Source organism: Mustelus asterias, chromosome 18 (genome assembly GCF_964213995.1).
Source record: "Mustelus asterias chromosome 18, sMusAst1.hap1.1, whole genome shotgun sequence".
Lineage (NCBI taxonomy): Eukaryota > Metazoa > Chordata > Chondrichthyes > Carcharhiniformes > Triakidae > Mustelus > Mustelus asterias.
This window is the reverse complement of record NC_135818.1, coordinates 56,235,707-56,261,062: the sequence shown is the minus strand read 5'-3', so window position 1 is coordinate 56,261,062 and position 25,356 is coordinate 56,235,707. Positions and strand designations below refer to the sequence as shown.

General features: G+C 45.1%; 1 protein-coding gene across 1 annotated transcript in view; it reads left to right on the top strand.

The window, feature by feature from the left end:
- LOC144506838 (kinesin-like protein KIF26A) overlaps nucleotides 1-25,356 on the top strand; it is a 215,824-nt gene that overhangs the window by 131,430 nt on the left and 59,038 nt on the right. The window contains exon 5 of the mRNA XM_078233194.1: nucleotides 9,869-10,052. Coding sequence (XP_078089320.1) covers nucleotides 9,869-10,052 — 184 coding nt within the window. The remainder of the gene's footprint in view (nucleotides 1-9,868; nucleotides 10,053-25,356) is intronic.

The window sequence follows — 25,356 nt, the reverse complement described above, 5'->3', positions numbered from 1 at the left end:
CTGGAAGAGCAAAGCCGATTGCCTTTGGCCTCCGTACAAACTCCTGTTGCATCACTGTTGATTCTATTCTTCTCCTCGGTCGTTTGTCCATTCTGAATCCTGCTATTTGCAAATTCAACACTCTTTCTGATCCTGAATTGAGCACCTTACCTCATATCCCTGGCATCACAAATACTGTCTACTTCTCCCTCCATAATATTGCCTGTCTCCATTGCTGACTCAGCATATCTGACACTAAAGCATGCATCCATGCCTTTTTTAAACCTCCAGACTTGACTGTGTTCCCTTGGCTCGCCTCATATCTTACTCAAACTCATTCATAATCCTGCTATCGATATCCTAATTGCACCAAATACTGTCCACCCATCTCCCCTGTGATTGCTGACTCCACATGTGTCCTTTGTCCACCAATGTCTGGAATTCAAAATTTCAATCATAGAATCCCTACAGTGCAGAAGGAGGCCATTTGGTCCATCGAGTCTGCACCAAGCACAATCCCACCCAGGCCATATACCATTAACCCCACCAATTTACCCTGCTATTCCCCCTGACACAAAGGAGCAATTTAGCATGGCCAATCAACCTAACTCGCACATCTTTGGACTGTGGGTGGAAACCGGAGCACCCGGAGGAAACCCATGCAGACACAGGGAGAGCAAGCAAACTCCATACAGACTGTGACCCAAGGCCGAAATCGAACCCAAGTCCCTGGCATTGTGAGGCAGCAATGCCAACCACTGTGCCACCGTGCCGCCCAAATCCTCACGTTCAAATCCTTCCATGGCCTCAACCCCGCCAGCCTTCTTTGTGATATTTTTCCAACCCTACAATCATCCAGGAACTTCTGATTTTTGCAGCTCTGGCTTCTTATGCATCTGCTCCACCCCTCATTGGTGGCTGTACTTTCAGTTCTCTATGCGTGAAGTTCCCGAATTCCATCTCTGAAATTCAATGTCTCTGCATCTCTGTCTCTCTTTAAGAACCTTGATAAAATCTATCTCTTCAGTCAAGCTTTTGCCTCCATTGCAATGTCTCCTTTGGTTTGACGCCAGTTTTTGTCTGAATAGCAGCTGTGATGCACCTGTGATGTTTTTCTGGATTAAAAACACTATAAAAATACAGATCATTGTTCTTGGTTGTACAATGCATTTTCCCTTTTCCCCTGAAGTAGAATAATATTCCATGGATTCCAGTTTCTCTCTGATATTTTCTCCAAGTTACTGCTGATGATGTATAGACTTCAACAGTGGCAGGTTAGTCAAGCAGGAAGTGGTGGAGGTGGGATTCGGAATCATCGAGTCCCTACAGTGCAGAAAAGAGGCCATTCAGCCCATCGGGTCTGCGTTGACCCTCTGACAGAGCATCTATCCCAGGCCCTATTCCTGTATCCCCATATATTTACCCCGTTAGTCTCCTTAATCTGCACATCCTGGGACACTGAGGGAGAATTTAGCATGGCCAGTCCACCTAACCTGTACTTCTTTGGACTTTGGGAGGAAACCGGAGCACCCGGAGGAAACCCACGCAGACACGAGGAGAATGTGCAAGCTCCACACAGACAGTCTCCCAAGGCTGGAATTGAACCTGGGTCCCTGGCGCTGTGAGGCAGCAGTGATAACCATTGTGCTATGCCACGTTGATTGTTATTTTGCGACTTGATCCTCTCCTATCTGAACTGCACTGACAACTGTGTATTGGGCAGGAGTTGGAGTGCTGACCAATTCATTGCTCCCCACTCTATTTGGATGGGGATGGCAATCATTATGGTGATTGTGAGTGCACTGAAGCAAAGTTTATATCCTGTCCCATTACTCTGGCTGAAAGTAGCTAGATCAGTGCAAGCCAATGACTGTTGTGGTTCATGTGGCTCAGTGTCCTCTGAACTATCAAGGGAGCAGCCATGTAATTTGAAAGAGGCAGATCTATGCTCTCTAATGGGGTATAATATGAGGACAAATCGTGTTATTTAGGAAATTTACAGCAACAAGAAGCATTGTTCGTGCTTATATTATTTTAATTGTTTTACGACTTAGTTGCAATATTTTTCGAGTTAACCTTCCTGCTTACTCTGGCCAGTCTATAATTGGATTTAATGCTTGAAAATTAGATTTTGCGATTGGCAATGTTGAAACTGGCTTATTATCATCTATGATGACATGTTTTACCCTTATTAAACCAAATTTAGCAGAACCCATTAAAGGTATTAGTAAGCAATGTACAGATGCAAAAATAGATTCCGTTTATGATTATTCTACTTAACTGCAATCCTAAATTAAAGGAAAGTGATCAAAGCTGGAATATGCATTTATTGCAAGAATTCTTTCTATGCTAGAGAAAGTGACAGGTCCCTAGCTTCTCCCAATTCAGGTCCATTGAAGCAGAGAGATGACGAAGGCTCTTTCTGCGAGGAGAGGCAAGACTGTTGTGTTTTCTCTAACCAAAGAGAAGCAGGTGGAGTGTGCATGTGACTTTGACAGAATAGCAGGTCTTCCCATGGAGCAACTGCACATCCGTGGCTTTGTGCGTGCTGCAACTAAGTTTGAGATGTACTGAAGTCACTAACGTTACAACAAACTGTATAGTTGGTCGTCATGCTGGTGAATGCTTGCTATCCTGGCCAAACACTATGAAGTTGAAAGAAATCAAAGTTTTTAAATGCAATAAAAGGAGTTTCAAAAATTTCAGCTTGCTAGGAAGACTCAGGGACTTAAAATAGAAGCTGTGTGAATACACTGAGGCTGAATGAAAAGATGCCCCCCACTACCCCCGCCCCCCCCCCCCCCCCCCGCCGAATGAAATTGACATCACCTCTCTCTCAGAGAACTTCAACTGGGTCTGCTCACACCTGCAGCTTCTGACAGAGAGAAAGGGAAAATTCCCCTGCAGAATGGAGTGCTGCAGTGTTTTAAAAGCCTGCCAGCTGTCCAGCGGGCAAGGGGATTACAGAGACCAGGACACTTGAAATATATTCAGCTGACAGGCAGGAATGAAGATGTTGATCACAGAGCTGCCTGAAATCATCATAAGAAGGTTAACGACACCAGGTTAAAGTCCAACCAAATCACCATGCCAGGAGTGATCTTCAGGTCTGCCAGGGCTAGAAGGGGCAGTCTAGCCACGGGACCCAAATCCCAGGGTTAGTGGCAAGGTCAACTTCTTGCCCCACTCAGCCCCAAGGGCTCTTGGGGGACCCTCCCTCTGCAGGCTGGCAGCAGTAGAGGGCAAATGGCCATTGGACTTAGCTCCTTGATCCTCCTTGGGACCCAAGGCACCAGGCCAGGATGTCAATGCGAGGAGGCGGTGCACTGTCGGCACTACCAAGGCACGTGGCCTGAAGAGGGGCACAAGTGAGGATCTGAGTGGGGAGGGAGTCTGGAGGGGAGAGGCTGAGGGAGGGGCCTGAGGTGATGGTCAGGTCAGGTTACCTTCATGCCTGGGTGATGTGGGGGTGGGGATGACATGTTACTTCAGTGATGGGGGGTGGATGCCTCTCGTTTCTTAGGGTTTGCTGGAACTCCCCTAGTCAGCAGGAGGGGGGCGGTGGGGGGGGGTGGGGGGGGTGGGTGGAACCATCTCAGTTTTTGAGTGAGTGGGGAGGGGAAGAGGGAGGGGAAACCTGCTTGCAAACATGGAAATCGAGGCACTTGTTCAAAATGGTGCCCCAGTCTCTGAAAAGCCAGTCTGGCCGGCGGGTTTCATGGGATGCCCTCATTTGCATCTTGCAGGTGGGTGAATCTCACCTGACAGACGCTGCCAGTGGCTGCAGGAAACACTTCAGTCTTCCCCCTTGCGTGGGCACTTAGTTCCAATTTGGATGAATTGCGTCCAGAGACTCTTGGGGTGGAAGGGGAGGACAAGGGGAACTCTATCATGGTTCTGGGAGTCCGGGGAAGGGATGAGAGCAGATGTGCAGGAGATGGAATGGACACAGCGGAGGCTTTTGTCAATCATGATGGGGGAGGGATTCTGGGTAACAGAAAAGAAAGACCTCTCAAAAGCATCAGAATGGAAGGTTACATCATTAGAACAGATGCAGTGGAGGCAAAGTAACTGGGTGCAATTGTTTATATCTGTGCTACAAAGTAACTGGGCAAATGGAATGGAGTCTTCAGAACAGTGACACAGTGGTTAGCACTGTGCCTCACAGTGCCAGTGACTTGGGTTTGATTCTGACCTTGGGTCACTATCTGTGTGGAGTTTGCACGTTCTCCCCATGTCTGCATGGGTTTCCACCGGTTGCTCCAGTTTCCTCCCACAGTCTAAAGTTGTGCTGATTAGGTTGATTGGCCATGCTAAATTGCCCTTAGTGTCCAAAGATGAGTTGGTTAGATGGATTAGCGATGATAAATGCATGGGGTTACGGGGATAGAGCGGAGGGGAGCGCCTCGGTGGGATGCTCTTTTGTTGAGTCAGTGCAGACTTGATGGGCCGAATGGCCTCTTTCTGCACTGTATGGATGCTACAGTTCCAAGGAGTCCTTGTAGGAAGCAAGGTGTGAGGAAGTGTAGTCAAGGTTGCTTTGGGAGTCGGTACGCTTACAATTAATATTTATTAGCCTATCTCTGGAAATGGAGACAGAGAGTTTGAGAAGGGAGGGGAAGAGTTTGGAGTTGGACCAGGAGAAGGTCAGGGAAGGGTGGAAATTGAAGCAAAATCAATGACATTTTCCAGTTCAGGACAAGAGCAGGAAATGGCACCAATTTAGTGGTGGCACAGAGGTTAGCACTGCTACTTCACAGCGCCAGGGACCCGGGTTTGATTCCTGGTTTGGGTCATTGTCTGTGTGGAGTTTGCACATTCTCCCCGTGTCTGCATGGGTTTCCTCCGGGTGCTCCAGTTTCCCCCCCACAGTCCAAAGATGTGCTGGTGAGGTGGATTAGCCATGCTAAATTGCCCTTTAGTGTCAGGAGGACTAGCTAGGGTAAATGTGTGGGGTTATGGGGATAGGGCCTGAGTGGGATTGTGGTCGGTGCAGACTCGATGGGCCGAATGGCCTCCTTCTGCACTGTAGGATTCTATGATTCTATAATACAGACATCAATGGACCTGAAATAGAACTGAACAAAGTAACCTGAGGTAGACTGGAATAAGGAATATCCCACAAAAAAGGCAGGCATTGCTAGGCCTTTGCGGGTTTCCCATAGCAACATCTTTAATTTGAGTGAGTAAGTGAAGTTAAAGGGGACGTTGTTCAATGTGAAAGCAAGTCCAGTTAGGTGAAGGAGGGGGTGGTGGATGGAGGCTGGTTGGTCCCATGTTCAAGGAAGATGTGGAGAGCTTTCAGAACATCCTAGATGGGACTGGAGGTGCAGAAGAATTGGTGTTCAAACTGTGAATGAGACAGTTAGGTTCTGGAAATTGAGAACTGTTGAACTGATCAAGGGCATTGGAAGAGTCGGGGAAGTAGTTGGCAAGAGTCCAGAAAAATAGAGTCGGAATGGGAAGAAATCAGTCCAGTTGCACGGGAGCAGGCTGAAAGGAAGGGTTTAGAAGGACAGGAACAGCTGATACCTGGGAACGCCACCACCTGGACAGTCCCATCCAAGTCACTCACCACCCTGACTTGGGAATGTATCACTATTCCTTTACTGTTGGCGGGTCTAAATCCTGGAATTTGCTCCCAGCAGTACATTGGGTGTACCTACATCTCAGGGGCCTCAGCAGTTCAAGAAAGCAGCTCAATACCACCTTCTGAAGGGCAAGTAGGGATGGGCAATAAATGCTGGCCTAGCCAGCGACGCCCACATCCCATAAAATGAATTTAAAAATTACGTGGAGACTCCTGTTTGTAGATCTTGGGAAGGAGGTGGAAATGGGCTGTCAAGGTTTGGTGGTTTTTGAGGCTGGAGGCTTGGAGGGTGGACCTCCAGAAGAGATGAAGTCAATGACAAATCTGGAGACAATAGTTTGATGTCCAGTGGTGGAATCTTACTGTCAACACAACTTTGCCAGTTTCTGCACCTGCCTTAGCTAATACGCTGCTGAAACCCTCACCCATGCTGATGTTTTGGGTCGCTTTCCTACACATATTATTCCAACCTTCCACATTCTACCCTCTGTACATTTGAGGTCATCCAAACCTCTGCTGCCAGTGTCCTTCATTGAATCATAGAATCCTACAGTGCAGAGGGAGGCCGTTTGGCCCTCAAGTCTGCACCGACCACAATCCCACCCAGGCCCTATTCCTGTAACCCATGCATTTACCCTAGCTCGTCCCCCTGACACTAAGGGGCAATTTAGCTTGGCCAAGCCACCTAACCCGCCCATATTTGGAGTATGGGAGGAATCCGGCGCACCCAGAGGAAACCCATACAGACACGGGGAGAATGTGCAAAGTCCATACAGGCAGCGACCCGAGGCCGGAATTAAACCCAGGTCCCTGGTGCTGTGAGGCAGCAATGCTAACTGCTGTGCCACCGCGCCGCTCTTACTTAGGTTAAGACCTGTTCATCACAACCTCTGCGCCCGCTGATCTGAAATGGCACCTGGTTAGGCAATGCCTCAGTGTTAAAACTCTCATCCTTCTTTTCAAAGCTCTCTATGATTTCATCCCTCCCTATTCTGCTTGAAGCCTGTCAGCTCTGTAAGATATCTGCGCTCATCTAATTGTGGCCTCTTGAACATCCCTGACCTGAATCAGCACCATGCTGCTGCCTGTGCCTTCGGCTGCCTGGGCTCTAAGTTGTAGACTTCTCTTCTTGAATGTCTCCTACTCTGTGCCTTCCTTTGAAGCACTCCTCAAAACCAAGGCCGGGATTTTCCAGCTGCTCTGTCGCTGAGGACGGAGAATTTGGCACTCAGCCAAAATCCATTCACTGCAGCGGGATCAGCCGGTGTGAGTGGCTGGAAAAATCCATCCCAACTCTTTGACAAGCTTCTGCTCATTTGACCTAATGCTTGCCTTATGTGGTCGAGTGTCACATTTTGCTTTACAACGCTGACGTGAGGTGCCTTTGGGATGTTTTATAACATTAAAGGTGCTACATCAGAACAAGTTGTTGTTGAAATGTGCAGTCTCAGTACTATACAGTAAGCATCTTTCTCAGCACATGTTGCTAAGTGACATTTGTGTTTAGCTGATCAACTTCTTTGAAATTTTCACAACTGCCCACTTAAAAAATAAATTCAATTTTTACAACGTATACTTCCAGTAAAGCAACTTTTCTTTATTGTAACAGAGTCTCATTATCCAGATCCCTTTGTACTTTGTACAAAAATAGCTTGGTGGGGAAGAGTATTTAGTAATGTGTATTTAAGACCATACGTAGGTAATGAATGCTGTTAGGATGGTTGATTAACCGTCTCGAATGATTTGCGTATAGCAGTACCAATGAGGCAGAATCATGTTCCGACACAGTTTGAGCGCAGGAGGAACAAGAATGTTCTTTTCTGGGCTAATGAAGAATTCATGATAATCTTTGTGACGCGGATGGAGGGTGGAAGGAATCAGAGAAGTGGCGATCACACAGTGCGAATGTATTGATACCTCAGCTGGTCCCAGAGAATGGGAGGGAGTCGGGGAAAAAAAAATCAAGGACAGCTGCCAGTTTGCTGTCAAAGCAATGGAGAAATTGTAATTTGCATCATGATTAACTGAAAGCTGCTCATTGAAGATATTGACAAGGAGGAGCCCTGGACAAGAGAGGCACGGGAGAAATCACGCCAGCGCTTCTGTTTCTTGAGTAAGCAGAGATTAGGTTGGATTAGTATTTAGCTCTCCAGTGAGCATTTATAAAGATACTGGCGAGAGGCTGATTGTTCATCCTTCAAGAGTTAATACAACTTTTGGATACATGGGGATCAGGCAGAGAGGGAGATTTGAAACCGTTTCAGAAATCAGCAGCTAAAGATAAAGTTAAGGAGGACTGACAATGCACTGGAAAATCTTGCAAGGCAGAGAGAACGTACAAGATGATATTTATGCCCCTCCTGATGAGCTATTTATGTATCTTGATGACTTGTGCTCGGCACCACGGCAGTGTCTTTGTTGAGCTCAGCGGTTTATCAGAAGTCACCGTGTAATCATGTGGAAACCTCAATGATTGCTGCTGGACCAGAGTGTCCCTACACATCCTGGATAATGGAGTGTCAGAGGAAAATGGATGGGAAAGTTGTGGTTTATTGGCTTCATGTGCTGGTTATAAACCCTAACTAGATGATGGATTGGAGGGAACTGTAAGTAAATTCAAGCATCTTTTCCTGTATTGATTTACAACAGTTGACTCCAGATGCCTTCATTATATTGGCTATCAATCATATTTAGTAGATGATTCCTTCAGGAGTTTTGAAGGAATAAAATAATTTGAGGATTATCTGAGTTTGCATAAAATATAACCTTTACTACCCTCTTAATGAACCCAGAGAACATGCCACTTTAAAAAAAATATCTTTTAAACCCGTTCACTAATTTGCAACTGTAACTTTGATCTCCACCGTAATGTTGTAACTTAATATTGTTGTTGCCTTTCTAATGTCAGAGCTGGAACTTGTTCAAATGTGATCATACTGACTTAATGCTGATTCAGAAAACCCAGTGTGTGCAAGTTGCTGGTGTTATAATATTCAAACCTTACTTTTGAATATCCAGTCAATATTGTAAAATATTAGTTGAATATTTTAAAATACTGTTTCCGTGCCGAAACTAATGGAAGATGTTAAAAGAAATTCTGTAAGAAGGGAGAAGTGTCTGTGCATGTTTTTATAGCTGAGTTCCCTGCACTTGGCTGGGATTTGTGATCATACTGAGCAATCTGCTAGATTTTTCTACAGTATGCTTTCAGCTGTAAGAGATTGCTTCATTGAAACTTGCAGTAAGCAGCAGGTTAAAGCTTTGTCTGCCTGAATGAGCAGTAGATGTGCAAATGCAGCCTTTACGTCCTGCTTCCTTTCACAGTCTCTCCCGAGGGAAATCCTACACTAGACTTTATTGAAGTAATAATTATTTCATCAGGTCTTGTGTATTTCTTGTCTGTATTTTGATTGGAACCTCCAGAGGCTACAGTTGTCATTTTTTTTACCCGGGACTGACCGCTTGCACGTTGATGCACTGTTTGGTGAAACATATTTGCACAATTCAGGGCAGAACGTGAGCGACTTGCATACTGTGGTCCTTTTTGGAAGCTAAAACTAATTGTAGCCATGAAACGTTATTCAAATAAGTGCCCTGTAGCAAAGGCGAACTTTTAAATCCACTTTGCCTCATTGTAAAGCTTGGAGGTGTGATTAGTGATAAATTGACAAAATTAATTTTTCATCTGAGATCTGAAAATGCATTAGTGCTTTCATGTTTTGTTTCATTGAGCTATGCTGCTTTAACGAGCCACTATGGTGCCGAATTATTTATGGGCTGTTGTGTTTGCCTGCTGTTTGCACCTCTTGAGTAAACCAGAAGCACGACCGATAGGGTAATTAATGGGAAGCTACAAAAGTGACCATTACTATATATTTTGCCAGGTACCGTCGGAATGTGAATCCTGTGAAATGCTAATAACTTGTTAGATCACAATGTATTGTGTGCTCCTGAGTAGCCCATCTGGCCTGATAGTGACAGGAGGCTGGTTTCAGCTTTTATGGTGTCGCTGAGATTTCTGCAGCCTTGGACTCAGCTGCTGAAGCTGTTCAGCAAGTTATAGTCTAATTGAAACTCTGCTAGGGAGAAATTAAGTGAATATTGTCTTGGCTATATTTCTGCCCGAATCTGCCTATATTAGTCTCCTGACAGCGCAGTCCTATGGAATTTGATTAGAATCAAGTGAGTTGATTTGTTAAACAGGGAATGATGACATTGAACATCTGTTTTTTGCTGGGCAAATTACATTTGGCTCTTAGTAACACTGCTGTTTTTTTTCTCCCTTCTTTCACTCTACAGAGCAGCACAGAAGCTGAATCTCTCCTCAAAGCAAAAGAAAAACCATCCGCTTTTCCAGCAGTCACATGAGCTCTTGAACAGCAGAACAAATTTCAGTGGCATTTTGCAAGTGTCCCCTCCCCCAGCCCCGCCATGCCTTTTGAGGGCTGTGTGTAAAGTCAAGGACACCCCAGGCATTGGAAAGGTATGAGATAAGTCTGCTGTCAGTTGTCTTTGATACCTGTGTAAATGTAGATGCAGCAAATAATATGGCGCTTAAGAATTGTGTGTTTCTGCTAAATATAATTATTGAGACACATCTCTTGAAGTTTTAACACTTACAGATCAATTGATGCTGCTTTCTGAATGTACAAAGGAGTTTTCAGAAGCTTCTGGAATGTTCCTGGCCCCAGGCTGAAATCTGCGCCCGATAAATTCCTTGTACGGTGTATTTATAGGACTGGTGAAGTCCCTCACTTTTCTTCATCCAAGGTCCAGATGATAACACGACTGAATACTATGGCCGGAATTCTCCAGTTTCGTACGCCCCGCAACCACTGCCGACGGGAACGGAGAATTTGACGCTCAACCAAATCTCCATTCACAGCAGCGGGACTGGAGAACCCCAACCCCCGGGCGAGGTCGGAGAATTCCGGCCTACAACTTGACGATATGGCCTCAACTTTCGCAGTATTGTAGCATTGCACAATGTTGGACCTCAGAACACTGACATGCAGTGCACACCCTCGTAGTCAATTTGTGCACTGTCCCATTACAATGCCCAACCTCTGTCCTCTGTTATTTGGTGTTAGATGGTGTTTATTAATGGTATTCTCTGCAGTGACACTGAGTGTCAACTTTTTACCCGACTGCAATAGTGGGCAGCATCTTGTGCCCTCCCCCTGTGGTGTTTGGCAGTGGTGGGGCAGTATTTAATGAGGTGGGAGGGTTGCGAGTGCCAACCCTGCTACCTTCCTGCTCAATGCTGATTAAGCCTGTGGTGGGAAGGCCTGTGGACAGCCTTTCTGCCCCCACTGCATGATTGAGGCCCTTCAAATGGGCAATTAATGTTCACTATATCCTGCCATCATTGATATTAAACCAGTAGTAGGTGGGAGGCTAGCCATGTAGGGAGAATGACAAGCAAACTGTTGGGGTTGCGAGTGATCTCTCGGTAGAGGGTAGGTTCCTATTTCAAAGGCATTCAGTGCCTGATCAAGGGACATGGCATTAGGTGGCGGGGTGGGGGTTATGAGGAGGGGGTGGTGGGGGGTGGTAAGAACCACACTATTTCCCTTGCTGCTGCCCTCCCCCATGAGCTCCCCTCTCTTGGTCACTCACTTCTGGGTGGGATCCAGCAATGATACCATGCCTTGGGTGGGTGTGGTATGTGCAATAATCACCAAATTCCTGGTGGTGCTGCCATTCAACAGAGTTGCATGTTTCTGATTGGCCAGCAACCCTTGGCAGGCAGGACTCCAACTCCCCCCCGCCGCCCCCCCCCCCACTTCCCCCCCACTCCCCCCCACCCCCAGCAGGGTCCTTGAACCCCGGGATAGACCTGCTACTGGCCTCTCAAGTGGAACAAGAAACAAGTGAAACAAGAAGATCAATTTGTCAGGTGAAAATGGGTACATATCATCCAGCAGCCTTCCTATAACAACACTGTAACTATGAGCAACTGACCATTTAAAGAAAAAAATCAGATCTGAAAATATCTGATGGTCAAATCAATATATGAGATGAATTTTGGCCATTTTGATTTTGGACTTCAGATCATGAGGAGGGACTGATTGTTTCTGTCTCTCCAATGAAATGATCTTCTCGGAAAGAGGTGACACGGGGCTCTCACCAGTTCTCCATCCGGTGGCCATGACCCTGTCACCTCCACAAAATTCTGCCCACTGTCATTCTGAAATACATGGCGAGAAAGCGAGATTTTGTATGAGAAGTTCATCCCAATAACGTTTTTCTGAAATTGCATTTGCCAAAACTTTCTGGAATTAAGCTTTTGGTACAAAAAGAGACTTCCAGTTAAAGTCTGAAGGACGTGCTGTTTAGGTGCATTGGCCATGCTAAATCCTCTCTCAGTGTACCCGAAGAGGCGCCGGAGTGTGGCGCAGTAACTTCATTGCAGTGTTAACGTAAGCCTACTTGTGACACTAATAAATAAACTTTAAATTTCAACTTTTAACTTTGTCTAATATTATTAACATGACCCTTAGGATTTTTGAGGAACCATTTTCCTGAGCATGTGATATCTATCTGCAGTATTGCTTAATTCCAAAATATGAAGAGAAAGCATTAGAATAGAACCTCCGTTATCCCACCCTCTCAATATCTGAAGCCTGTATAATTCTTTGCAGGTGATAAGAGAGCTGGTGCAGGATAGTTGATCTCTCAGCCGATCTTCTGGCTCATGTTGTCCACGTTGTGACCTCAACTATCAGCCCCATCAGAGATCTGAGAAAGCTGCCCAACAGGACTCCCTCGACCATTAACCTGCAGCTAGAGGGATGAGTTCTTATGGCTGCATGTCCATTTGTTAGCTCTCTTGCCTCTGAGCCAGAGAGCTGCCAGCCCCACTCCAGGATGAGAGCACCCTGACCCTTCAGTGTCTAGGGGTGTGCTGTGTTGTTGGATGTCTCAACATTCAACAGGATGCTAAAATAAGGCTACATCTATTTCTTCTTTCATAGAATAGAATCATAGAAGCGCTACAGTGCAGAGGTGGCCATTTGGCCCATCGAGTCTGCACCGATCACAATCCCACCCAGGCCCTATTCTCGTAATCCACATATTTACCCTACCAACCCCCTGACACTCAATTTAGCATGGCCAATCCTCCTAACCCGCACATCTTTGGACAGTGGGGGGGAAACCGGAGCGCCCGGAGGAAACCCACGCAGACATGGGGAGAACGTGCAAGCTCCACACAGACAGTGACCCGAGGCCGGAATTGAACCGGGTCCTTGGCGCTGTGTGGTAGCAGTGCTAACCATTGTGCCACCGTGCCGCCCCAGTGTTCCAGTGTCAACGTGAATGTTAGAATTGCCATTCTTTATGTGGGGAGGGGGGCAGCGTGGTGGCACAATGGTTAGCACTGCTGCCTCACAGTGTTAGGGACCTGGGTTCAATTCCCAGCTTGGGTCACTGTGCGGTATCTGCACCTTCTCCCCCGTGTCTGTGTGGGTTTCCTCCGGGTGCTCCGGGTTCCTCCCACAGTCTGGTTAGGTGTATTGGCCATACTAAATTTTCCTTCAGTGTACCCAAACAGGCGGCGGCAGAGTGTGGCGACTAGGGGACTGTCACAGTAACTTCATTGCAGTGTTAATGTAAGACTAGTTGTGACACTAATAAACTTTAAACTTTAAAAGAAGATGAAAAGGAAGTTTTCCGGATGCCCTGGGTCACAACTATTCCTCCCCCAAAATCATTTAAATAGAATCTTGAAGCTTGTTACTTCAGAGATTTTGCTGTTCACAAAATACTTTGATCTCCTTGATATGGTGCAATAAAATTCAAGTCCTTTCTTCTTTAGCAAAGCTGTTAGCAGCTTTAATCGTGGTGATTTTAGTAAAAGTTAACAGCTGGATCAGGAACTCCCCATATGCAATGCCAGCACAATATTGTGCTTTAAACAGACAGTATGTCGATTTTGTTTATGGTCTGAAGCTCCGCAATACTGAGCTAAGTGGAGGCTGATGACATTGCTCAAGTTGAGTGTGTGCTGCGTTTGGTGTTCACCTTTGCAGCCGTAGAGGCCATTCAGCTGATGTTAGGATTTGGGACCTTTTGACTGACTGTCAGGAGTCATGAATACATTCATGGGATGCTTTGAACCGGTAAAACAACTAGTGGATGGGTGTTGCATCATTAGCAGATCTTTGCTGGATCAGAGGAGTAGAGTGCTACAGGAGATGACTGAGGCAAGTGGTTGGGGAAATGGTAATACCTTAAAAAAATAAGTCAGCCTCACAGCGCCAGGGACCCAGGTTCTTAAATAGAATACTACAGTGCAGAAGGAGGCCGTTCGGCCCATCGAGTCTGCACCGACCTCAATTCCACCCAGACCCTATCCCCAAAACCCCATGCTTTTACCTGGCTAGCCCCCTGACACTAAGGGGCAATTTTAGCATCGCCAATTCACCTAACCCACACATCTTTAGACCGCGGGAGGAAACCGGAGCACCCTGAGGAAACCCACGCAGACACGGGGAGAACGTACAAACTCCACACAGACAGTGACCCAAGCCAGGAATCGAACCCGGGTCCCTGGCGCTGTGAGGCAGCAGTGCTAACCACTGTGCCACCGTGCTGCCCTCAATTCTAGCTTGGGTCACTGTCTATGTGGAGTTTGCACATTCTCCCTGTGTCTGCGTGGGTTTACTCCGGGTGCTCCAGTTTCTTCCCACAGTCCAAAGATGTGCAGATTTGGTTGATTGACCATACTAGATTGCCCCTTAGTGTCAGGGGTCTAGCAGGGTAAAAACGTGGGGTTATGGGGATAGAGCCTGGCTGGGATTGTTGTTAGTTCAGGCTCGATGGGCCGAACGGCCTCCTTCTGCACTGTATGGATTTTATGATTCTATGTAATTTAGGATTCTCTCATTTATCAGGTAAATTCAAGAGGGAAATTGGTCAGTTAATCGATTTATATAAAATACAGAAAATTAACATTTTATACTTCATTTCTGTATTTTACTTAGAAGTGACATGGTGTAAGAATCATTAAGTGTTAACAGAGCCAGCACTTTATTCATCTGTATAGTTCATACAAATAATTTGCATAATTAGTTCTTTGGACACAAGTTAATTCTTTCGAGCCCTGTATTGCTTAGAATCCATCCCATTCAGTTGATTCAGCTTATGACAACTTACTAAAAAGAACAAAGCCCATTAATTCAAATTTGAAATTATTTTACTCTTTTTTTAGATAAATAAGCAATTCAGAGTGAGGACAATTTTCCCACCCGCAGTCACTGGTTCTTGACATTTCATACATTTTTTTTCATACCAGAACATATCTGCATATAATGCAGGATCTAAGTGTTGTGTTCACTGTGAATGTATTGGTGTTAAATCAAAATCAACTTCTAACGTCAATGAAAATACAGATAAGGTGAATATCAGCACAAATTAACATTAATACAGATCATGGCAAATAAAAATCCAATTAAATTCTCCAAGTTGTTAAACTGAATGCTGATGGAAATGTTGCTCTTGCATATTGAATATAAACCGTAGCTCCCATTATTACATTGGAAAAAAGCATGAAGTAGAGAAGAAAAATGATTGTAATGCTGATCAAACTCTTCTATTATTGGTTCCACGATTGGAGGGGCAGGGGGGATTTTCCCAGCCTGCAGTGCTGCTTAAGCAGTGCAACAGGCTGGGAGACATCAGCCGAGGCCATTTTGCGGGTTTCCTGCTGGGTGCCACGGTCTCTGCGCGTCTCTGGGACCAAGCTTTTCAGAGTAATCAGATCCGTGTCGGAAATTGGCACGAAGCTGATATAAATATTCTAATCTGCATTTCAATATCATTAGCGGGCGCGGGACTGAAGTCTCCAGGCCTGCGAGTGTCTCCCCCCACCCCCGTCAGGAGTGGTTCATTCCAGCGGGGTTTACAATGCTCCCCACTAATGGGGAACAGGCAGCCCAACCTCGCTGGAGGGAACAGAGGCCATTGAGGCCCCCCCCGAAGGAGGTCGGGGGTAAGGAGGGATGCCCTTTGGGCCGTGCCAGCCAGCCTCCTGGCACTGCCTAAGGGGCAAACCGACAATATCCAAGGGGTACACACCAGACATTGGACAGTGCCAAGGGGGCGGGGCCAGAGGGGGCAGGGCCTATTGGGGGCAATTGGAGGGGGTTGGTGGGACCTGCTGCCGCTCTGCAATCGGGATCACAGGCAGAAGAAGGGAAGATGGTGATCAGGGCTGGCCAGCCGGGTGGGAGGATGGGGTACTGTTGGGATTGTCGGGGGGAGTTTGGGATGTGTGGGGGTCTGGGAGATTGGGCCTGGCCAGGGGTTGGGGTGATCGGGGCTGGTCGGGGAAGGTCTGGAAGGCCAGCGGTGGGAGGTGGGGGGGGGGGGTCAGAAAGCCAGCAATGGAGGATTGCAGGGCTGGCCAGCAATTGGGAGGCTGGCAATGCGGGGCCACTGCGCATGCGTCGATCTCGGCGCTGACAGATTGGCACATGTGCAGTGACCCATGCAGTGCTATGCTGTCGACCCCTGGGGAAGGAATAAGCCCTGTCCCCTGACCTTCAGAGGGAATCCTGCTCGGGCACTCCGTGATGCACAGAGTTTCAAAGGTTCATCCTGAAAATCATGCTAAAAAATAAATCGGTGGGAGTTACTCCCATTTACACGCGAATTGGGGACTTAGAATTTTTTTGGGAGAATCCCGGTCAGGATCTTTCACCTGCCCTGTTGACTTGGCAGCTTGTCCATGGGGTAATTGCTAACTTGAGTAGGATTGCAAAACAGGTGGCAGCAAATTGGTAGCCGGCTCTGCATCCTGCCCAATGTCCTTTTTCCAAATGAAAAGAAAAACCGGACGAGGTGTTTAACAATCAACTAATTGCCTAATGCTCATCTCCAGTCCCTGCCGGGTAAAGTAGAAAATGACCCAAGCGCTCGATTTCTGTAGAAATCTGTCAATTCCTATTCAAGTGAACTCATCTTAATTGTACTAACTTTTTCTCTTTTTTATATACGATAGATTTGTCAGAGAACCACACTATTGCCCTTGCTGCTGCCCTGCACGAGCTCCCCTCTCTTGATCACTCACTCCTGGGTGGGATTCAGCAATGCCTCGGGTGGGTGTGGGATGTGCAGTAGCCACCAAATTCCTGGTGCTGCTGCCATTCAACAGAGTTGCATGTTTCTGATTGGCCAGCAGCCCTTGGCAGGCGGGACTCCCCGCACCCGCAGTAGGGTCCTTGAACCCCGGGAAAGGCCTGCCACCGGCCTCTAGTGCCCAAGTGGAACAAGAAACAAGTGAAACAAGAAGATCGATTTGTCAGGTGAAAAAGGGTACATATCAACCACCAGCCTTCCTATAACAATGCTGTAATTATGCGCTACTGATCATTTAAAGAAGAAAATCAGATCTGATGGTCAAATCAATATTTGAGACGAATTTTGGTCATTTTGGGACTTCTGATTGTGAGGAGGAACTAATTGTTTCTATCTTTCCAATGAAAAGATTGTCTAATAGGTCGATCTAGCGTTCCCTGATTAATTTCACATTTATTGCTCTTGTTCCTGACTCCCCTTAAGTTGCCTACCTGGTGCCTACCTGTTACAAAATGATAGTGTGGTCCTGGCTCTTGGCAGGAACAGGGCGTGTCCAAGACAGGAAATGGACATGGATGACAATTTTTAAAAGGGAGCATTTGGAAAAGGCATCTTTGCTGGCTGGTTTTCTATTATTAATATTACCTGGAGGCTGCCATAGATGTTCTAAGGTCTGTTTGAAAGCTACTGGTTAACCTTCTCCACCTTGCGAATAATACTGCACCAGAGACTGGGAATACTGCAGTGAGTAACTCACCTCCTGACTCCCCAAAGCCTATCCACCATCTACAAGGCACAAGTCAGGAGTGTGATGGAATACTCCCCACTTGCTTGGATGGGTGCAGCTCCAACAACACTCAAGAAGCTTGTCACCATCCAGGACAAAACAGTCCGCTTGATTGGCACCACATCTGCAAATATCCACTCCCTCCACCACCGATGCTCAGTAGCAGCAGTGTGTACTATCTACAAGATGCACTGCAGCAATTCACCAAAGATCCTTAGACAGCACCTTCCAAACCCACGACCACTTCCATCTAGAAGGACAAGGGTAGTAGATACATGGGAACACCACACCTGTAAGTTCCCCTCCAAGTCACTCACCACCCTGACTTGGAAATATATCGCCATTCCTTAGCAGTAGAAGGGTCAAAATCCTGGAATTCCCTCCCTAACGGTATTGTGGGTCAACCCACAGCACATGGACTGCAACGATTCAAGAAGGCAGCTCACCACCACCTTCTAAAGGGCAACTAGGGATGGGCAATTAATGCTGGCCAGCCAGCGACACCTATGTCCCACAAATGAATTTTTAAAAAGGGTGGATGAGAATGGTTAAATTGCTCCCTTATACTTGTTGTTCTATTCCACTTCCCTTCCCACACCTAGTGGTGCACTAAGGCAGACTTTTGTCTATTTCCCTAGCTCGTTATTCCTAGAACAGGTCGCTGGTCTGTCACTAGCTGCTTATAGCTCGTGGGTCGTCAGTCCACTGAAGCGTGGCTGACCACGAATCTCTCTTAATGCCATGTTTGACACACTTGACATGTTTGGCCACATTGTGAATGTACCTTCCTTGGCCATTAACTCCATGGGGTGGGATTTGAACCCGGAGCTTCTGGCTCAGGGGCAGGCAGGCTACCCACTGTGCCGCAAGATCACCCTTCTTGTTAGAGGGTAGGTATATCGCTAACACTCAGGCAGCCTGAGCTGAAATCAGAAACTGATCACAGGGTCTGGGTCACAGGGATGAATTTATATCTTACTACTCTGCAGCAGTTGGTTTCGCTTCCCTAACTTGGAGTTGCTGAAGCCTGGAACAAAGATTAACCTTGTCGATTTGGTTGCATAACTCGGAAGGTATTTGGAGCATGACTGGCCTCTGAGGAGACAAAAAATAAAACTTAAAAATATACCATGAGAAATTAGGATTTTTAAAAATTTGCTCATGGGTGCCACTGACTACATATCTTTCAAAGTTTAAAACTGCACAATATAATGGATGACGAGCAACGAGTTTAAAAATTAATACACTAATCTTTGGTTACAGATAACATACTAAACTGCATCATCTATCTGGCGAATTATAAAGGGAAGCCGGGCTTTGCTTGGGGGACTTATTTAAAATAGAATTTTGCTTGTGATTAATGAATGTAGAGGCCAGTATAAGGAATTAGCTGAATTAATTCATATCTTTGTTGAAAATACAGATTTAAAAGTCATAATTCTTAAGCGGATTTCATAGCTTGTGCAAAGATTTTCAGAGAAACTGCAGTCGCAGTTACTGAAAGTATAAACGTTCCCAGTTGGTGCGATTTATTTACCTCGTGGCAAAGATAGACTCCCGTGCAAAGTTTAACGTACGCATCAGCAATAAAAACTTGTTTTTGATGGAAAAAGTTAGCCACCTGCAAATAAAAATGGCAGTAAATCACAGTCTTGACACAATCACGTAATGTTTGTGCACGTGACCCGAATGACCTTCGTGGAAGCCCAACCTGAAAGTTTGTCACGGCAAATTTCCAGCTGCAACACTTTTACACAGATCCACAGCAGAGTGAACTGATAGTGATTTCTGGTGCATAGTTCCCGCAAATTAAGACGTCTTACCAATTGAAAATATGATTGACCAAGCAATCATCCTTACCTGTGTGACAGGAGGTCAATAAAAGACAGCTCATTGTTGGTGAATTGCCTATTTCTACCTATTTTGATTTTGCATTTTTCTTTATCCACACTTGATAATATGTTAATAAATTCCAGGGCAGGTTAATGGAAGACATGTAAGAAGAATTCTAATTGATCGTTTTGTAGAGCTGTTTTATTCATTTCTGAGATTAATGTGCATATTTTCAGATCAAACATTTGTGAGACTGTACCGTTGCTGAGGTATATCTCATTATGCCTCTCTTGGACTACTTTAATGCAGTAGATGATGTCTTTTTTTCAAAACACTTTTCTGAACTCTCTGCTCAACAAATGTCTTGAAGTGGTGCGCCTCTCTTATGAACAGCAAGTAAGTGCTTTACAATTACAAAGCTTCTGTCAGTTTTTCTGACAGAGACCTCTTACGTGAGACATGTGGCAAAAAAGAAAGGCAATTAAACTCTCCAGTCTGACACAAAATGTGCTTAAAAGGGTCGATGCCAGTAAGGTTTGATGCCTTTACTTTTTTTGAGTGCAGTGAGAAGCCTTCGACTGCTTCTTTATAAGGTAACTACAAGGGGACAAGGATGTTGCAGCTATTAAACTTGCAAATGTGACATATATAAACTCTCTCATTAGAAGAACACAAGCTATTGAATAGCTTTTTTATAACGTAGTTTGTGTCAGAAATAGTCCATCTAAGAACAGTGAAGCGGCTTATGCAATTTAACGATTTCAACTCACATGAAATGAATTACTCCAACACTTCGCTTGACCAACAACAAGCTGCTATATAAAACTAGTGTGTAAGAGGATTGGAGAAATGGGCTTTCTGTTTAGGATGTAATTATTCAGGTACTCAACTATAACTTAATTTGTACTCGCATCTACACACTCTGTGATTTAATTGAATTGAGGGTGCTACTGATATAAGGAACTGGAGCGCTTTGTTTGCATCTCAGTTACAGAAAGAGACAACGTTGAGCAATGATAACAGTATACAGATCACAGAAGACTGTCCTTTCAACCTGTAATTTCCCAGTGATAGGTAAATGACACGAGGATGGTGATGTCAGAAGTGGCTGACTTCATCCTTTTGATATCACGGTTTCCAGTTAACCGCTGGTAATATAAAACTCACAGCTGTAGCATCTCAACAGCTTTGGGGGATAAAATCTTTAATAAAGCTGCGGTTTTGTGAGTGAGTTCTTGTAGTGCTGCGTTTTGCAATCGAATAATTATACCCCAATCAGAGCTAGGGTTACAGATATTCTCGGGATGTGCGGGTTTTGATGTTTGGCATGCTTCTTGGATTCGAGATAACAACAATCAAAGTAGATTAGTCAAAGCCACCCACCTTTTAATTGGAGGATTGGTAACAATTTAACGTTTCCTGGAAGTTTGCAGGTTTTATATCTTTTTTTAAACTACCAATGCAACACTTGGGATTTTTCCAAGTATAGATTATTTCAGGACAAGATGGCCTGTGGGAAGTTTCTGTCATGCGACACCATAACGATTATTCGGCTGAATGTTTGTATCGAAGCCATTAGATGATCATTAAAATAGATTACTGTTAACTGAAAGCAGAGGTGAGGAACAATGTGAGGGGTCTTTAATTATATATTTACAAGGGCGTTTGAAATAGTGTTCTCTCAGCAAATACACAGAATTACAATGTCCTGTGAGCTGATGCTAAAGCTTTGTTTTATTGGCCTGGAGTTTGCAGATGGTGTTAAAGACCAGATCAGAAACTCCAAGGTATTTTATGAAGTAAGCCTAGACCTCAGCTTTTACGTTTGATTTTGGCATTGAAGGGACGACCCCTTAGAACTGAGATGAGGAGGAATTTCTTCAGCCAGAATAGTGGTGAATCTGTGGAATTCATTGCCACAGAAGGCTGTGGAGACCAGGTCATTGAGTGTGTTTAAGACAGAGATTGATTGGTAAAGGGATCAAATGTGACAGGGAAAAGGTGGGAAAATGGGGTTGACAAAATAATCAGCCATGATTGAATGGTGGGACAGACTCGATGGGCCAAATGGCCTAATGCTTCTCCTATATTTTATGATCTATGATCTTATTATGGTGAGCATAAGGTGTTTCACTCCAGGTATGATTAAACTGACCCACTAGAAACTTATATCAAAGCAAACTTTATTTAAGAATGCAGTTAGAATATAACAAAAAGAATTAACATAGCTTTTACCAATTAAAATACTTAAACATGGCAAGATATAATGCTTAACAGCTAGCTATCTCTACTGTTCCAATTTAGCAGTAAACCCCAGAGATATGAATCCTTCTTTAGAACAGTTAGCACAGAAGACAAAGATGCTTACATAGGTGCTAGATTTCCAGCCTTTTGACACCTCAGAAGAGTGATCCAGAAAGACACCTGTTCTTCTAGTTTGCATGCAGCAACTTTTAGGGAAATATTTGCCCCCAAACAATAGAATCTCAGGGAGAAAGGCTTATTTCTTGGTAGATTCCAGTGTCCACTTCAGACAGAACAAGAGATATCAGAGAAAGCAACCTCTCTCTAAAGATCCCAAAACGCAGACTGCCTTTTGAGTTCTCTGTGAAAGCCCAGCTGTGCCCAGTCATATGACCTTACCTGTCAATCAACCTATTCAAGCCTACTCTGCAATATCCCAGGGAAAAAAAACAGAACCCTGCATTAGTTCAGATTAAAACAAACGTATCAATTATGTTGCTGTATTAATGATACGGTGCTGCTGGATCCAGACAAAAGGGCTCTGAGTGCATAGAACATAACCTGCACAAGAAACATGACTACTATACAGTTCTTGAAGGTATGATATCATTACAATGGTCAGCATTTTCCATCACTGCTCTGCTGAAACTAACAGCAACTTTGGGAGTCTGCACTGTAAAGAATGACATGGGAATTCAGAGGTTGCTGTGAGTAATCTACACTCTTTCAGAGGACGCACTGTTGAAGTCCCCTCCAGAGTGTAATCCCAAAGAAATCCACGCAATCTTGATGTAAAAACCTTTGAAAAAGTTACATCTTGACATATGAACATCAAAATTACTGGCAAACACTCTTACTGACCTTTTAGCTAATTTTATATTTGTGAAATGTCAAATATCTACATGATTAAATTACATTTTCAATATAGTACATTTAAAAAAAAGACATTTTAACTTCTTTGTTAATCTAATAATAATTCACTTATTTCACTTGCCAAAAGTTTTAATTAGAAGTGGAGGATAATTCATGCTTTTAATTTTCTGGTTTGCTGTCACTGAGAATACTTAAATGTGATTGGCTAGTTACCCTTCACACTGACAACATTGCTGCTGAAGGCCAGGTGATCTGACTTGATGCCACTTTCAAACTACCAGAAAATTTGGAGTGAGGCCCAAAATTGGAAACCTGCTGTCAGGAAAAGAGTTTGAAATTTTCCTCTTACCACATTTGTGGTGGATGTGTTGCGGGTTGGGAGCCCCGCTAACCTAAGGCAGCGACCCTATTTGCATGCATTACCATCTTATGCTCATTAAAAGCGCTGGCCGGCAGAATTACAAAACCTTGCCCAATTACTTGAAACCTCAGCAGGAAATCAGACTGATTTGAAAGACGTTTGGATATAAATGGCGTGCAGCTGACGGTCCTCAATTTTCCCTTGAGTTGGAGGTGAGTGCATTATGAGGAGCTTACCTGCAGCAGCACTGCTCAGGGATCTCAGCAAAGCCAGTGACGCTACACTGGTGCGGGATGGTGTAGACCTGCTCCCTTCACTAGCTTCCTCCATTGTTTGCCGATTATTCTTTGGGGGTTAAGGCAGGGCTGGGGAACCATACAGAGACCAGCATGGCGACCATTGGGTTGGGGGGGGGGGGGGGGGGGGGGATGATGGGGGACAATGGACAGAGGTGGGGATGGTGGAGGAGAAGGGAAAATGTCAGGCAGAGGGATCGGGGAGGGGAAATAATGTCAGGCAAAGGGGAGACTGAGGGTGGGGAAACTGGAGTCCAACGTCAAAGACAGGAACACAGACAAAGTAAGGGGTGGAATGGGATCTACATGAATTGGAGAGGAAGCGCGCGATTCAGGTAAATGTTTGGGGGGTAGGGTTATTGTTATAAAAGATGAAAGGCTTGACTAAAGACTCTTGAAAATGGAAATCAACATCAACAGTTAACATCTTTAAAGTGTATCATCAATGTCATGTTTCCTTCCTGGTTCTTGGGCCTTGATTTTATTCCATCACAATTATAGTTCTTTGTAATTGCTCAACAATTATTTGGGGACGGCATGGTGGCACAGTGGTTAGCACTGCTGTCTCACAGCGCCAGGGACCCGGGTTCAATTCCGACCTCGGGTTACTGTTTGTGTGGAGTTTGCATGCTCTCCCCGTGTCTGCGTGGGTTTCCTCCGGGTGCTCCGGTTTCCTCCCACACTCCGAAGATGTGCGGATTAGGTTGATTGGTCATGATAAATTGCCCCTTGGTGTCAGGGAGACTAGGAAGTAAATCTGTGGGATTAGGGGGATAGGACTAGGAGGGTAAATCTGTGAGGTTATGGCGATAGGACCTGGGGTGGGATTGTTGTCGCTGCAGGCTTGAAGGGCCAAATGGCCTCCTTCTGTACTGTAGATTCTATGAATGGTTAATTTCCCCTATTCAGATGCCAAAACTCTGTGCTGATGTTTATAGTTTGCTTGCCTTTGTAACTGAAAGAGAAACACAATGAGGGCCCTCTCTCTCTCTCTCACACACTCACTTATTCTCTATGTTGTCTGTCTAATCATACCTAAAGAGAAAGACTTAACCCATCACCTGAGGGGTGGTATGATTCTGATCCAGTTTCTGTCTTTCGACTGCACGTGGACTAACTAGTTCTGGAGGTTGTAAGTAGCCTTTTACATATCAGATGACTAGAAAGTAATTTGAAACTTCCCGTACAAATTTTGAATCAGCAGTCAAACTAGTTATTCTGAGTGGCGTGAGAGGGGAGTCTCACGTGGACAAGGTGGGCAGGAGAATTTTGAGAGACCTGCACAAGTAGGGTAAAGAGAGAAGTGCACTCCCTGCCAATAATAATCATGCAACAAGGTTTAAGTTTATTTATTAGTGTCACAAGTATGCTTACATTAACACTGCAATGAAGTTACTGCGAAAATCCCCCAGTTGCCACACTCCGGCCCCTGTTTTGGTACACTGAGGGTGAATTTAGCACGGCCAATGCACCTAACCAGCACGTCTTTTGGACTGTGGGAGGAAACTGGAGCCCCCGGAGGAAACCCACGCAGACACGAGGAGAATGTGCAGACTCCACACAGACAGTGACCCAAGCTGGGGGAATCAAACCCGGGTCCCTGGTACTGTGAGGCAAAAGTGTTAACCACAGTGCCATCGTGCTGCCTAGAAAGATGGAGAAATATAAAGAAGCAGAAAGAGGTCAGTACATAACGTTAAAATGGAGGAAGACAGAAGGCGAAACAGTAGACTAAGAGAGAGGTTGAGAAGGTATGAGTAAATATTTATTCGCGTTTTTAGCATATGTATCCCTTTCTCCCTCTTGAAGCCAGTGAGACAGACTACCAACCAGTACCTCATTCAAAATGCTATTCTTGTGTGTGAACCTATCTAATGAGCTTCAGAAGGTACCTTGATCTTTAAAGACATCGCAGCTGTACCTGACTGTGTTTTCACCAAATGTTCACATTGAGCAGTTTCCAGATGGGGTCAGTGTATGAGGATTAGCAGTGGAGTGCAGATGCTGATTAGAACATATTAGCTGTCCAGGCAGAAACCAGCTAACTCTGCACCTACTGGAGCTTGAGTCAGGAACTTTCTGGTTTGAGAGAATTGTTTTACTTAATTGGAAATGAGACCTTAGTTACAGTATTATCATAATTGTTAAACATTCCATTCACAAAACCTTCATCTCTGCTAAATACTCCCTGTAATGGATGATTCTTGGACCTAATATTCCATAGCTACTACAGTTCCAATTACAGCAGACTTCTTCTGGCTGTGATAAAATCACTATTTTCTTCATGGAATGTGATCAAAGCTGACAAGGA